Genomic DNA, 15,820 nt, shown 5'->3' on the forward strand with positions numbered 1-15,820 from the left:
TCCCATCTCCCCTCCCGAAAGGGCAGAAATCTGAAGGGGTTCCTGTTCCCAGAGGATGAAAGAGGCAAAAACACAGGCCACCTCCATAGGTCCAGCCCAAGACTTCAGGGACAGGAAATGGGGCTTCCTAACTGATGTCCCACCTGAAGCCTGGTCACTGTCCTCTGGAAAGCCTTGGCATTGCTTCTTCCTGCCAGGGGATGAGGGCCACTCTTTCCTGGAGCACAGGAGCCCTCCACAGGTGGGCTCCACTGTCGCTCACTCACCTCCACTGGGGTTCTCAGTCAGCCACCTGCCACTCCCTGCCCCAGCGGGCTGGGTCACACTGGGTTGTCACAGTGCCTATTGGGGGTCCAAGGATAATGAAAAGGCAGGTCCAGCAACGCTAAATTTCCTTGGTGCTAAATGTCCTTGGCATATGGGATAGGCAGGAACAACACAGCACAACGCCAAGTGGAGAAATACTGTGGGTATTGGTATTCCACCAAACTCAAGTATCCTCTCCCACCCTCAGCTGGGAAGGCTACATGTCTAAATAATCACATGTCAATTTGTTGAGTGCCTACTACATGTAACATACCACGCAAAGCCCTAATTCCATAGTGGGGAACCACGGGGAGTCCCTGCCCCACTGGGGCTTAAGGCCCAGTGAAGGAGCCAAATACGAAATACACATGCAAGCCCTAAGATTAGACGAATATGCAACCGCAGAATGTAAGTGCTGTCATGAACAAAGAGGTTGCCATGAAAGAGGAAACTGTATCTTGGGGGAGGAGGCCCATGTAGACGAGGGGCAGGACGGTATCTCTGAGAAACGGAGCTCCCGGCTGACACCAGAAGGATGAGTGGGCAGGGATCGGGCAGGGAGAGGCTCCCCTCCAGGGGAGGGAACTAGATGCTCGAAGAGCCGGAGGTTGGAAAGTCCTTCGAAAATTAGAGGAATTGGTATTTTATCGTAAGTCCAATGGGAAACCATAGGGAATCTTAATGGGGGTGGGGAAGGACGGTGATCCATAATCCTCAGGGTAAAACAATCCACAGTTCATGGGAAAAACAGAGGTAAAGAACTGAGGTGATGGAGCCCTTCCACAAAAATTTTTATATAACTTATGTTGACCCACTAAGTAGACTACTAATGCTATTTCATACACCTTTAATTAGCAATACCAGGTGCTGTAAAAAATAGCCTTCATTTATCATCCTGGATCCTTACAGACTTTAGAATGAGCTCCTTACGACTCCCAAAAAAGTTTTAATGCATACACATCAAAGTTATTTTGCATTTTGCAGTTAATAACTACATCCAGAGAATTTAAAAAAACTCAATAACAACAATGACAATAATAGCTATCTTGAATTAAGTACTTTCTGGTTACTACCTCTGCATTGTGGATATTGTTATCCCAATTTTACTGAGTTCAATTTCACTGAGTTAGGCAAGGCACCTGAAACTCTGAGTCTTAAGGAGGCTAAGCCAGGCCTTCAACGTTGGCTAATTATTAACAGCCCTAGAAAAGAAATTTCAGCAGGGACCAGGTGTCTTTGTGGAGACTGAGTTTTAGACGCTTTGCCTAAGGTTGCAAATCTCTGAGTAACAAAGCCAGGATTTGAATTCAAATGTGGCCATTAAGTACAAAGTCCTGTCCAGTTCTCCAAAGATCTCCCAAATGTTTCATAGAACTTTCAGTGTATCCTGATTTCATGTTTCCCGGCGACAGACTCACCCTGCTGGCTCCTGTGGGGTCTAGAGATGCGTCTCGGCTCCTTCACACTAGTAGAACGCAAGTTCTGAGATCATCTTCCTCTGTTAGTTTCCCTGCTCACGTGCTGCTGTAAAACCTCTGCAGCTGCTCAGCGGCTCACTTTGCCCCCTTTTCCTCTTCCCAACCCCAGCCCTCTTCCTTTCCCATCACCAACATGGGCGATTTGTATCTATTTGAATCAACATGTTCATTTTCGTGGAAGTAATTTTTTACTCCAAGACTTAAGTGTTGGGAATTTAAGTGGCCAGGGTGGGGTAACTGTGCTCTTCCAAATAACTTCAATCAGCTCAATAAACAGTCAGTAGAATCCCTGGATGCCCTCTCCATCCCAACTCCGGCCCGTTTTCGTTCTTCGGAGCTCAACTTAAATACCACCTCTTCCGGGAAACACCCGAGGAGTTCCTAATTTCCTCCGTCTCAGAACTTTCTTAAGGCCTTACTCAGTCCACCTGGCGTGTTCGCCTGCTTGTGGGCTCTGCCCTCCTGGGGCGGAAGTTCCTTGCGGGCAGGTCTTTGGCATCTCGACCTTCGGGTCTCAGTGCAGGTTAGCAGATTGAATGAATTAATACATACTGAGACAGTGGACTCTCGGTTACTTACTGACAGGTTGTTCACTTTGTGGGTTTGCAAATTGGTTGTGGAATAAACAGAGAGGAAGCCTGAGTCAGGCCTAGAAGAGACATTTCAACAGGGACGAGGTGTTGAAACCACTAATGGCAATTCTCCTAGCTTCGGTTAGCCCAGAGCTGCCGTCCAAGGGCAAGACACCCCCGCTCTCCCCAACCCCCTGCCGGCCCCTCCTGGGCAGTGTCCGCCTCCTGCCACCATTCCCGTGTTAAGAGGCGGGCTGGGACCAGGGCCTGGGAAAGATTAAGAACCAGGGGGCTGTTGATCTGGCCTCCTGCCTGCGTCGGGAGGAAGGCAGCAAACTCAGGCCCACGCTCTAAGGGAGGCCAATGTTTTTCTCCAGAGGAAAGATTTATTTTGAAAACTGGCAAAGGATATGAGATGCCAGGCTCAATTCCGAAGCCTGTGGTTGGATGGCAGTTAGGCCTGGACCCAAAATATTTGGGGAAATCAAGACAATCTGGAAAGCAAGGCTTCTGTGTTCTGGAGGCAGTGAGTACGGTGCCGTGCGGGCACCTGACAGCCCCAGGGAGTCAGACGTGGGCGCAGAAGCTGCGGGATTTCTGGGGGTGACAGGGCTGTGTGTGTAAGCGCCGTGGGACACATGCGTACCCTCCCTCCTCACCGCACTTCTGTAAATGTGATCCTGGGAAAAAGAGAAAAAAGAGACCCCGTCCACTTAGTGCCCTCCGACACTTTGCTCCATCCCACGGACTTTCACTTCCTTTGTCCTGCTGATTTGCTGCGTGGCTTTTCCATCTCAGGGTCAAGCTGTTTGTGGCAAGGCACTCTCTGATGTCAAGCCAGAGGCCTGAGGCCCCAGGGATTGAATTCTGTCTTCGAAAGACAGAGAAAGGGAAGCTTAGAGGGACATCTCTTTGGAGCGGCGTGTGGCGAGCACATGGCAGAGGCTCGTAACCACGCTCCCAAGGGGCTCCCGAGAGTCCCGCTCACTGGGAGCCTCTCTGGAGGACAATTTAAAACAGCAATGCCACAAAATCGGAGAAAACATGGCTTGTAACAGAAATTACAGCTTGACCTCAACCCTAGCAGCAAAAACTCCTGAGCCAACCAAACTGTCATCATGTTACAGGAGTTTTCATGGAAGCTTGAAGCCGCCCCTGACTTGAACATCACTGGGTGCGTTTTTCAGCCTGGGGTGATGTCAGAAGGTTATTGTATTTTTGGGGAGGTGGGAGGCTTCGCTTATAACCATGTCCTAGGAGAATAAAGTCGATTTCATTTTTGTTAGACCCTAACACACCTTAAACAGGTTTTCACCTTTTCTTTATTTTAATCTGGCCAGATTTCAGTGGTGTTCCCACTGCCCTAGAGAGATCTGTTGCGACGCTTCAAGGGACAAAAGGGGAAAGCTGGGTCCCTGTCCCCACACCCTGGAAGAATTATACTTTTAGTAGTTGGAAGGAGGGATGATGGCTCAATGTGCGACAACCAATGCCCGCGGGTGCCGGCTGCTGAGAATGGAGCGCAGAGGAAATAGCTGGTTAAGGCCGTATTGGCTCCGCCCGTGGGAAAGCAGTCCAGTGTCAGCTGAGGCTGTGCCTGGTTCTGCGGTCACTGAGGCCCCAGGGACTTTCTGGGAGGGAGGCCCATGCTGCTATGCCCGGGGCCACACACAGGGACGTGAGATACTGTCTCCGATCTCAGGATCTCCTAGGAAAAGGACAACTCATCACTGAAGGTGGTGCATGGCTTCCAGGGGTTCTGACATCCCAATCACCCGGGGACACTATTAAGAAGAGACTTCCGTCCTCACCCTGACCCACCCAATGCAAATATCCAAGTGCCTGGCCCAGAGCCAGCTCAAGGCATCCCGGCACGACCAGGCGTGGGCAGCTCCCTGTGGACAGTGCGTGTTCCGGGTTCCAGGAACGAGTGACAACTTGGCCTGCATGGGAAGGCAGCCAGAGAGGGAGCAGCGAGCAGAGCAGGAGGGACCAGACAAGACCCCGCAATAGCTCCTCTGGTCAGGGAGGGAAACCTTGGAGGACCGATTTCAACCTCCCCGGCCACCCTGCCAGCAGTCATTTGGGGACGGCAGGACAGAGCCGGGGCCACATGTCGGGCAGCTGCTGAACCTCCCGCCTCCTCAGGGGTATTTTTCTCTGCGGCTTAGCAACCATCTGATCTGCAGTGAGGAGAAATCGGAAGGAACAGGTGAGAAATACTCGTGCTCACATATTCTAAAAATATAACAAGAAAAAAACGAGTAAACACCCCACGTGTCGGCCAAAGCAAGTCCCTGGCCCCTGTGCAAACGTAGAGAATAATGACCACAGACTGTTCGGTGCTTCCTTCTTTTCCTGCCCTTCCAGCCCTCCTGCAGCCTTCGCCCTCATGCCCAAGCCGGCCCCACACTTCTAAGGGGGCTCCCCAAGCAGTTCAGCCCAGCACTGTGAAGGGTCCCAACACGGTGACCTCAGACAGCCCGGCCCTGGCAAGGGCGGACAAGCTTCATTTACTGGGTTTCCGATTTGGGGGCGAAGAGTGGTTGTTACCTTGCTTTCCTTTTCTCTTCTCTTCTCTTCTCTTCTTTCTCTTTCTTTTTCTTTCTTTCTTCTTTTTTTCTTTCTCTTTTTTCCCTTTTTTTTTTTTTTGCTAAGGATGATTGGGACAAAGCTCTAGTCTAAGAATGATAACTCTTATCTCAGAATTGTTCCCTGGCTTCCGACACAAAGGAACCCAAACAGAGCCCAAACTGCAAGCAGAACAACTCACGCATTTCTCGCAGCGCTTCCTCGTGTATAGCTCTACTTCTGGCTCTTTCCTGTTGGAAGTGATCGCCTGGCTGAGTGGCTCGCCAAGCCGGGTCCCGGCACTGCTGTCCACCTGTGTACGGCAGGCTCTGGGAAGCGTGAACACGCTGCACTGGGTGCGCATTTTATGTAGAGATGGTGTTGACTGTAGAGTAATGAACTTGTCCTCATCTGCCTGGGACTGTCCTGGTTTTAAAACTGAAAGTTGTGCATCCTTGCAATGCTCTCAGCCGCACACCGGGACAGCTGCCCACCCTGTTTGAGTGGCATGACCCCAGGTAGCCGCTGCGAGCAGAAACCCCGGGTTCGCTCACCTCCTTGCCCCTTCTGGCATCTCCCTCTGACGGATGCTCTTTCCGTGTGTGGTCACGCAGGGCCTCTCCTTACAGGGGCTCTGGTGTCAGGACTTCCCCCCTATCAGAGTCCCCAAGGTCCTGTTACTGAGGGCCTTGGGACATCCCCACCCTTTATTAGGGCCTCCTGTGCAGCCTCCTCATTGTGGACCTTCCCCTCCCTCCCCCTCCCGCACGCCTACATGCACTCACAATCGTGCGCACACACTAACACACACGGATACACATACACACTCATGCACACACTACACATACACACACGCACACACGCACGCACACATGACCCATGCACACAGCCCCTGCCCCGCTGACCTCCCTGCAGCCTCCTCCCTCCTTCACTTAGGAGGAGCTCTTTTAGGTGAAAGAGCTGCCCTCCTCCCCTGTGCCCTCGACCCCAAAAGCCTAGCAGAGTGCCTGGCAGAGACTCACAGCTCAGCAGACATCCATGGAATTGAATAAGCCAGCCCTGCAATCATTGGTTCTCCCCCATTCTGGTGGGGACACCCCATCACCTGGACTCCCTACCAGGGACACCCCACTCCTCTCTGCCTTCATGGATTGCAGATTCCATGATTCCCCTCTGCACCAGTCTGTCCGTGGGGAACTGCCCCTTCCAGCACATGGTGCAGAAGGCTAGGTGCTTCCTGCAACCCTGGGAACTGGCTGCCCAGCCTACAACAGGCCTGGCTTGCTGAGGGCTCCCACTTAGGGCCCTCCTCTCCCCTCCCTCTGCCCCTGCAAGCCCATCCTTTACTCTTGTTTCTCACTTTTGGACAGAGTTGGGGGGTTTGGGGACCTCCCCAGGGTGTCACCAGGTGGCACTATGTAGCAGCCCATGGGCCTGGTAGGGGCTGGGTGGGGTCAGCCTCCCAACCAGTAGCTTGAGGAGGGCAGGCTGGGGATCCCCGCTGTGGAGGCTGAGAGGGGGGTGACGCACAACCCTTCATCAGCACGGCCTCATCTCTATGCCCTTGAAAAGACAATGTGGGGTACAAAACAAAGTTGCCAGAAGCCACAAGGAGAGACAAAGGAAGAAAATCACCAACGCACCATTTTGAAATGAAGGCTGTGCATGAAGTGTGATCCATTTGGTCACTTAAACGAAACGGTCACCTTCTCATGTAACCAGCCAGGGTATTATTATTGTTTTAAATCAGTGAGAGCAGTTGTTTTGCTGGGGCAACTTGTCATTGTAATGACAACTAGTGGATTTGCCTATGAGCAGACAGATGCCAAATTACCTTCAGGGCTGAGTTTTCATAGGTGTATGTGCTCATTTATAGAACTTGGAGAGTAATTTTTTAATCAGGCCACCAGTGGTCATCCCCCCACTCGCTTGTCATGGGGCACACACGCACTGCGGGGTCATAACTGGCGAGGTCGTTAGCGACAAAGATGCCCTACTTAGTGCTTCGGGACTCACTGGCTTGCAGACTGCGAGAGGCAGAAGCAGCACATTAAGTTAGCTGACGAAGCTAAACTGGGAAGTAGTGTGATCACCACCACAAACAGATAAAGAACAAAAAGAAACAGTCAGAGATGCACCAGGTTAACGAAGCATTCCCATGGAAAAATACAAGCCACAGCTGGAGAAGGAGGGACGAGGGATGATGGAAATTCAGGAAACGGAGAGACTTGGATAGCAGCAATGCAAGGGGGCGATTTATGGGGTGAGAGCGGATGGGTGTGCAATGTGATATGACAGCTGAATAAGCAAGAGAGGGCTCAGCCCTCCCAGCCCCCGCTGCCTGCTACGCACCGCCCGAGCGCCGGCCCCGCTGCCAGCGGCAGCTGCGGACCAGACCACAGCCACTCACTGAGCACCTAGGGTGGGTGGGGACTTAGCGCACAGTCATGCTGTCCTCTAAGGACCCTGCAGGGCAGGGGTCACCATCCTCATACCCAGCAAGGAAACCAAAGCTCAGAGAAGGGAAGTAGCTAGCCGGGATCACACAGCCAGAAGGTGGCACCTGGCATTTACCCTACGCTGATCCGGTTCCAAAATCTCTTTAGTGCTTTGCGTCTGGCCACACTGAGTGAGAATGCAAGGGACTAGGTGACACCTCGCTGCCCAGTGCCAGCAGGAGCACTGCTGTGACTTCTGGCTGTGGGCAGTGGAAAGGCCACAAGGACCGGGCAGCAGACGACCTGGCTTCCAATCCCCGCCTGCCCCGCACTAGCTGCGTGACCCTGAGTGTCACATAACCTCTCTGTGCCATAGTCCCTTCAACTACAAAATGAGGAAAATAACTACGCTGGGATGTTTTGACGATTAAGTGGACATCAGTGTCAGCTCTCCAGGAACTGCTTGGCTCCCTAAATATTATACGTGGTCCTGTCACTGGCATTGACAGCCGACCTGTACATTGCTGGTAGTTTAGCTGTTTTGATTCTGCTCATTCTTCACAACCAGCCACGTCTACCTCCTGCATTTGAAATATTTGTAATATTAAAACTTGCTTACCAGGAAGATGACTAGAGTGTCAGGAATGAATGGTTGGTCTGCAATGAACGGCTGGGGCTGCGTTCAACCGGCTGCATCCTTGTTAGGATTCACAAAACCTTCAAGCCTTTGCTTCGCAACAAGTGAGCATCTGAGGCTAAGAGAATTTGGTCCTGAAGGAATGGAGGGTGACGGGAAGTGATGGGTCTGGAACCCATCCCAAATGAAGAGTGGTTGAGGGAAATGAGGATGCCCGAGGCCTGGCCAAGGAGCGTGGGTGCCGTCTTCAGATGCCTGCGTGAGAGGAGGGAGGAGGCCATGGCTCCCGCAGGTGGCGCTAGGAGGGAGGAAGGCCAGATGGGCTGCACGGTGGAAAGGGCACTGGCAGGTCGCGAGGGGACCCCTCTGGGCCTTGGCTGCTTTGCTAGTGAAGTGAAGTGATTGGCCAGATACTATGTTTTCCAACAACAATTCTCTAGCATCAACTGGGTATCCTACAGTCCAATTCAACTCTGACACTAATACCTGGAGCTGGAGTGGGCCTCACAGGTTAAGGTGCTCAGTCCTGCGAGATGGGGCCCCGCTTCAGATGCCAGCCGCAAGTTCCGGGTCCCCAGGCTACCAGTACTGGTGTTGGATTGGGCTACATATTCGAGGGTTCTCACAACCCTACTTTCGGTTCAATAATTTACTACAGTGAGTCACAGAACTCAGGAAAGCACTGTACTTATGACTACAGTTTTATTATAAAAGGTGTCGCTTAGGAACAGCCAAGTGAAAGATATGCAAAAAGTATGGGAGGGGAGAGCTCAGAGCCCCCAGGCCCCAGAAACTCCTGACCCAGGGTGCCCCGTGGGCTTTGCGTGGATTTCACGCTGTAGGCGCCAGTGAGTAAACCATGGTCACATGATTGCTCTCAGTCTCCATTGCCTCTCCCCTCCCCTGGGTTGGCTCCTCTGGTGACCCCACTCTGAAGCTACCTGGCCCCCCAAGCCCACCCCAACTCATCTTAGGATAAACTCAGGTGTGGGAGAAAGGGGCTTGTTATGAATAACAAAAGACACTCCCACCACTCGGGAAATTCCATGGGTTTTAGGAGCTCTAGGTCAGGAACCTGGACAAAGACCAAATACATTTTTATTATACCACATATACACTTTAATTTCCCTTCTGTCACTAACATGCCGTATTTACTGGACCTAAAACTGATGATGAGATACAATTCAGCTCTTGTGAACTAGAGCTCTTGGCAACATAACAGGCTGCTGCCCGAGATCTGAGCTACCTGGAGTGACAAGTGAGCCAGCTCAGGTGGGGTGACCCCAGTCAGGGGTGCTGAGGAGGAAGTCCCACACTGGGTGGCAGTTTGGAGCAGACGCCCACTCGTGGCCATTGCTGAGACGCAGAGTCATGTAACTGCCTTGCTTGATTTCAGAATCGAGGGATGCTTCCGTTTTGGATGAACAGCACCGGCAAGAGGGAAGGCTGGCAGCGTGGGTGGCACGGATATGACAACGAGCTGATGGACATGCGGGGCATCTTCCTGGCCTTTGGACCTGGTAGGCAAGGACATGACCAAATGCTCCCAGTATGCTGTTCCCCAGGGGGTGTCTGTCCTAGGGGCTGGTGCCAGCAGAGGCTGCAACGACTTCCTTACGGCTGCCTTTCTGGGCAGAGCCCAGCAAACCTGGCCGGGCTCCGGAAAACATCTTGCGCTGGCTTCCTTTCAAATGCTTCTTGGTTTTGGCAAATATGGCCAAAAACTTTTCCTTGTAAATTTTAAATCCTCAGTGCAGTGAAGAAAATGTATTCCACATGTTGGTGATTCGTTTTTTATTTAATTCATCAAAATGTTATTTCACAGCTATCTGGTGTCCAGGAAAGCTTATTGGACACCAGGCTGCTGACAGCTGTGAGTCTCGAAGTTGATGAGATCAATTCTTGGGGTCTGGCTCTTCCACGGACCTCCCCGTCCACAGCACCCACCCTGTGGGGCTCTTTCAGTTCAGGGCCCAACCAGAAGCTTGGACATGCTCAAGGGCAGGCTCGGAAATGACCGCAAGAATGACTTTCAGCCAGGATGACTAGAGGTGTCTTGGATGAAAGCAAATTTGCTGCGCCCTTTCTTGATCAGACTAATTCCCGGGGCTGGAAGAGAGGGAGATGGAGAGGGTCTATCTGGTCATTTGATTTAATTGATAGAGCACTGTAGGCTCACACTTGGGAAAAATTTACCAAACACTCTGAAGATTGTACTACCATCTAAACATTGCCCTCTTCCAAAAAATAAAAATAAAAAAGGGAAAAAAACATTCAAAAGCCATCAACCATCCGTTGAGTGGCTCATGGGCTACTCTCCCTTCTCGATACTGTTCTCCCTACTTCGTTGAATATCATGAGCCCACCCTGAGGTCTGCATTCCAAATGCCTTTTTCTGGATGTTGATCAAATGGTTCAGCCCACAACAGTCCATGTTTTCCTTTCAAATTACAGGTTAGACATCACACTCACAAGCTCTGCTTTTCTCTCCCATGTAGCAAGGCCAAAGACATATGTCAACGTGCCTCATTCGGTCTGCCTTGGTTCATTCCACTTACCATAAAAATCACTGTTAGCAACTATGAGGTGTCGGTTTCTGCAGCCTTCACAAGTGCTTCTGGGAACCTGAGCTTAGGGAACACCTTGGTCCAAATACTTTCCCACATGTGATCCAAGTTTCCAAGTCCTGAAGTGAGCATCAGAAGCAGGAGCAGCAAACATTTATGGAGCGATAACTGGGTTCACAACATTGGCCTAAAAGAGCTGGGAGGATGCCTGAGCATGTTGTCATCGACCAGTAACAGCCACCAGGTAGGGGCAGGTGTGCAGAGCCCAAAGCTAAAGGAATCAGAAACAGACAATGTTGAGGTCAACTGCTAGATGAGGTTGGAGACCTTCCAGGGCTGTGGCCTTCCTGTGGGGGAACATCAGGCAGCAGGGCTGTCATTCAGAAGCCCCTCTCCTCTTTCCCTGGAAGAGACAAATAAGATCATGAATGCAAAACAGTCATCTGTTGGGGGCGTAAATGAGCAAGAGTTTCAGGCATATTGTAAAGCAGAACCAAATCTAGCCCCAAACCCAAATGTTTCAACAAAGTACCCAAAGCTGCATTAACTTAAAGTTAAATTCAGTGGGGGAGATTTCATCCACAAACAGAGGCCTTCCTTATATGTTTCTTGAAAACTAAAAGACCTCAGTCTTTCACAGACAGAAAGACGACCCCCGATGAAAATGAACTGGGCTAATTGCAAAGTGTTTCCAGGCAGATAGAGCGTTGAGAGCCTCCCGCACGCCATCACGTTTCTGGCTCCAGGTCTCATGAAAGATTAAACAGCTTTATACACTGACTGTTTACCGAGGAGAAAATGTGAGAGCAAGGCCTTTAATAGCTATCTAGCTGCACGGTGAGATAAAGGTGCAAGCCTCCTGATTAACTGTGTGCGCGTCTTGCTTAGGGAGGCAAGCAGGCATCGTTGCAGCTGCCCAGAGACGGCCTTAGAAGTCACTAAGTCTGGTCCGGCAAAGAGAAAGGGAAATAATTCCGGAAGAAAGCCTCTCTCTGGTTAATCCCAGTTTCTAATTTGAACAACCTAATCTTGCCCTGGAGAACTCCACATTGGAGATAAGACAGCAGGGGTGTGATTTAGTGAGCTGCCTACAGCCAGCCAGTCTCACTCGGGAAAGCAGCCCAAGGCAGCCAGGCAAGGCGTGGGCTGCACAACCCTCTCTGTTTAGGAGACACGTTTTCGATGTTCAAAAAAAAAAAAAAAAAAAAGAATGTAAACCCATGAGGATAACTTGGATTCCCAGTCCAGGTTAGCAATGCCATGTTGTGCTAGTGGAGCCTGTCCGGGTCCTCCCCAGTTGCTATTCAGGAATTTTCTAGAAGCTTTCATTCCAGCTTGGATCAGCTCTGCGTGGAGCCCAAAGTCCCATCCCTGCAGAAGAGGAAGCCACACACTAGAGGGGGTGGGAAAGAAAACCCAATTCTCCTTCCTGCTTACGTGCTCAGAATCGGATTTTATACTTTCAATATAAAAAGAGAATATTTTCTAACACTTTTGTCAGGAGAATTTGATCTCGGTTTTTCCTGCAAAGTGTTGAGGAAGTGGATTTTTGAAAGGCTTCCGATGGGCCACCGCCTCACATGCCCTCCCATCCCCACACACGACAAGGACATGGCCACGAGTGGTGGCAGTGGGATTGTCATGTCCAGGGCACACAGAAAGTCAGAAGGAGAGAGGCGAGCTGCTTTGGTGTCTCGGGGACAACCTTCAGATTGGTTTCTCACGCTGTAGCTGATTCCTCACCTAATTGTCTAATTTGCCTTCATACTGAGGGGCCGGGACATAGGGCAGCCCTCCCTTCTCCACCCCAAGCAGGGTTTAAGTCATTTTATAGCCAGTTTTTACTCTAAGGGGATGGGGACCCTTAACCTCCCTGTCTTGAAAGAAAAGTAAACCCCTCCAAATAATTTATAAGGTGAATATATTCCATCCACAGTTTTCTGTTGCCATATGTGTTTATTAATAATAATAGCTATCATTTATTGAGCATATACAGTGTGACTGAAGTCATGACTTCCCACGTCCATTTCCTGAGGTCACCCAGCTAGTAAGTGGGTGCAGGCTGGCGGTCGAGCCCATGCACCTCTTTATATTGAATTCTACTTTAATTCTCCAAAGCGAGCAAATCCTGTCACTTGGGAAGTTGCCCTGGATCTAACATACTGTGAGGCAGAGTTTTCTGCACATAACTTTTTTCCAACTTGCCATTCCAGGATAAATACAGGAGCAGGATTTGGTGTCAGGACCTCTGGAATTTATTGCTGTTGTTATTTGTTTGCTTTTTAAATAAAGTATCTGTGATCATTTCAGCAAAGCAATTATACAGATTATTTTCTAAGATAAAAAACTTGGCTTTGCAGTCCCCAAACTACTCATTTCCTTTAAAAATCTCAGGTGAACTAAAAGCACATGCATAGGGCTTTATCGTGGATCAAATCTCCTCCCTGAATTCAACCTTAATGTAGTCTTAGGTATTTTGTTGGAAGCCCTGGTTTGGCACCTAAAAGTGAGGTTGCTTATGTGTATCCCTAAAGTCTTATATTTACTCTTTAAATGGACAAGTGCTTTGCATTTAGCATCTTATGTGCCTCTTGTGGAGAAGAAGATGTGCTCGATTAAAACTCCTTCAAGAATTTACAGAGTCATCCTCAGCCCTTATTATGCTGTGAATGGCCGGCCCTTCCCTTCTGTTCCGTGACTACTCGAGTTCGGTGCTCTGGTGGAGTCAGAGCCCTCACCTGGATCCCTTACTCCAGTACCAGTTTGCTCACTTTCCACGTGGCTAATTTATTTTATCTGTCGGAGAAAGGCTCCCAAGGAATGTTCCACTGATCTTCCAAGCGTATTTAGGGAACGGTTGCCATTGCTGCTGAACTAGCCAGCACCGAGGAAGCTGTAGGTTTCACATCCCGTCAAGACCTGTGACCCGAAAGAGGAGAAGCCATTCTTGAGTTGCTGTGGCGTCTCTGCAGCAGGAATCGACCCTGGCTGTCGGTCCTGGCTGGATAGATGTTCTGGGAGATGAGCATGCCATAATTTGGTTAAGGTGAGCCCAGCAAGACAGTCACTCTGTGACCACGCTGGCTCCCCGGTGGCCCTGCAGACACGGAGCAGCTTCAGACGGCCCTTCTGCCCCGCATGGAAAGCGCTGTTGTCAGAAAGAGAGCACAGCTATGCACAAAGAAAGTCTGTTTGCTGACTAATCTTTTAAAGAAACTCCTCTTTACATAGAAATGGAAAGCTATTTCCCTTCATAAGAGTAGATACCCTTCCCTCCACTCGTCCACGTTTGCAATCACCATGCCGCACCTCCTTGGTGGAGCTGATTTCCCAATCCCAAAGTCCCCTGGAGCCTGAATGTAATTCCTCCACGCGGGGTTCACCCTCTGTGCCCAGTGGGCGGCTATGACAGCTTGTTTGTTTGCCTTTTCATTTCAGATTTCAAATCCAACTTCAGAGCCGCGCCAATCAGATCCGTGGACGTCTACAATGTCATGTGCCACGTGGCGGGCATTGCCCCTCTGCCCAACAACGGGTCCTGGTCCCGGGTGATGTGCATGCTGAAGGGCCAGGCCAGCACCGCCACACCTGTCCTGCCGAGCAGCTACGCCTTGGTCCTGATTCTGCTCCTACTGTTTGCATAACTGATCGCGTTACTTGTCCCAAAACACTGTCAGCAAAGTGTGCCTCCAAAGTGGAATGATTCTCATTTTCTGTGTGAATAATAGCTTCATTAACACAATCAAGGCCTTAAAAAGTGTAAATATATTATTCTCGGATGATTCTATACATAAAAGTACCTACTTCTTTAAAAGAAAAAAACAACTTTGTTTCCCTTGAAGGTAGGAAAAATCCTAGCCTTTCATTTGTTCAGCTATATGTCATTTTCTCCTTTCTTTTCATATAGTTCATATAGGATGAACTGTCTGAACAGGGGCCTGCTCCTGCAGCGACCAAACTCTGAGTGGATACTGCCTGGAATCCTGGGCCCCTCTTTGCCCTGCGTTGTACACAGTGGCCCTCGGACCGGGCCCTAATCTGTTCCCTGTCCACACCTAGCAGCCCTCCTCGGGGTCTGTGGCCACAATCCCAGACTGTTTCTTACATCCCAGAAAAGAAGAGCATGATAGCAAAAGCTACTGTCTGTTTCTCACCCAGATTGCAGAATTTTTTCATCTTATGCAAAGTCCCAGAAAGGATGTATGTTAGCATGGACCACCAACCAACCAAAAAAAAAAAAAAAAAAGAAAGAAAGAAAGAAATAAGGAAAGAAAATATAAACCACTAAGAATTGAAGAATTCATAGAACACGGTGAAAGATGTGGGTCCCTTCCCAAAGTCTGACTGCACAAAAGTTTCTCCCCTTGCCTTGAGGAGCAGCAAAGCTTCCAATGGATATGAGATTCCGAGAGACTCACCCCGCTGGTGCCCCACGGGCTGAAGCCTTCAACAGACTGGTGGGCCGCCTGCCCGCCCCCTGCGTGTGTGAGGCTTCCCCAGACAGTGCCATGCTTTGGCCCCAGATTCAGGGTCTAGAGCACAGGGACACCTCACACGGCATCACAGGCCGGGAAAGGGGCGTCCCCCCGGTGAGAATATGGGTGCACCTATCGGCAGGTGCTCAGTTCGTGGCCTGGAGTCGTCCTGAAGCAGGCTTGCTTAACCTGGCAAAGAGAACCTTCGAGTGACACAGAATTCCTGAAAAATGGTGGCGGGTAGGGAATGGGAGCCAGGTCCCAGTCCTAACCAACTGACCAGCCATTTGATTAGGAAACAGTTTGGTCAAAATGCCACCTCAGTTCTTTAGAAACCCCTGTGAAGAACCACTGAGCCTGACTTGAAATAGTTTAGTTTAGTCACCTAAGTTTGCTGTAGGAGAACTTGTGAAACAAGGGATACGTGCATTTTCACACACACACACACACACACACACACACACACACACACACACACACACGCATACATTCCCTATTATTGCATTAAAAACAAGTCTGCCCTAAACGAGGCACATCCACAGTACAAGAGAGACTTTTTGTCAGGAAAAGGCAACATACCAGGTCTCCTCTGGATGATGCAGCCTTATATGGTGTTTTACCTTGAAAAATGAATGTCGACACTCAGCCTGATTCAGGAAGGCTGGGAGCCGACTCTGTGCCTTGAGTTGTGAGAGCAAGGGATCACTGCTTACAAATATTGAATTTGCCTTTACAAAAGATTTCTAAGGATTTATGTAATGTGTTTTTAAAGCTCC

At 50.1% G+C, this 15,820-nt stretch overlaps 1 protein-coding gene across 1 annotated transcript in view; it reads left to right on the forward strand.

Moving 5' to 3' along the window:
* Nucleotides 1-14,831, forward strand: part of ENPP6 (ectonucleotide pyrophosphatase/phosphodiesterase 6) — an 86,971-nt gene extending 72,140 nt beyond the window's left edge. Inside the window, exons 7-8 of the mRNA XM_045552432.1 lie at nt 9,399-9,522; nt 14,008-14,831. Coding sequence (XP_045408388.1) covers nt 9,399-9,522; nt 14,008-14,213 — 330 coding nt within the window. The 3' untranslated portion in view covers nt 14,214-14,831. The remainder of the gene's footprint in view (nt 1-9,398; nt 9,523-14,007) is intronic.
* The last annotated feature ends 989 nt before the right edge of the window (nt 14,832-15,820 follow it).

Source organism: Lemur catta, chromosome 5 (genome assembly GCF_020740605.2).
Source record: "Lemur catta isolate mLemCat1 chromosome 5, mLemCat1.pri, whole genome shotgun sequence".
NCBI classification, from domain to species: domain Eukaryota; kingdom Metazoa; phylum Chordata; class Mammalia; order Primates; family Lemuridae; genus Lemur; species Lemur catta.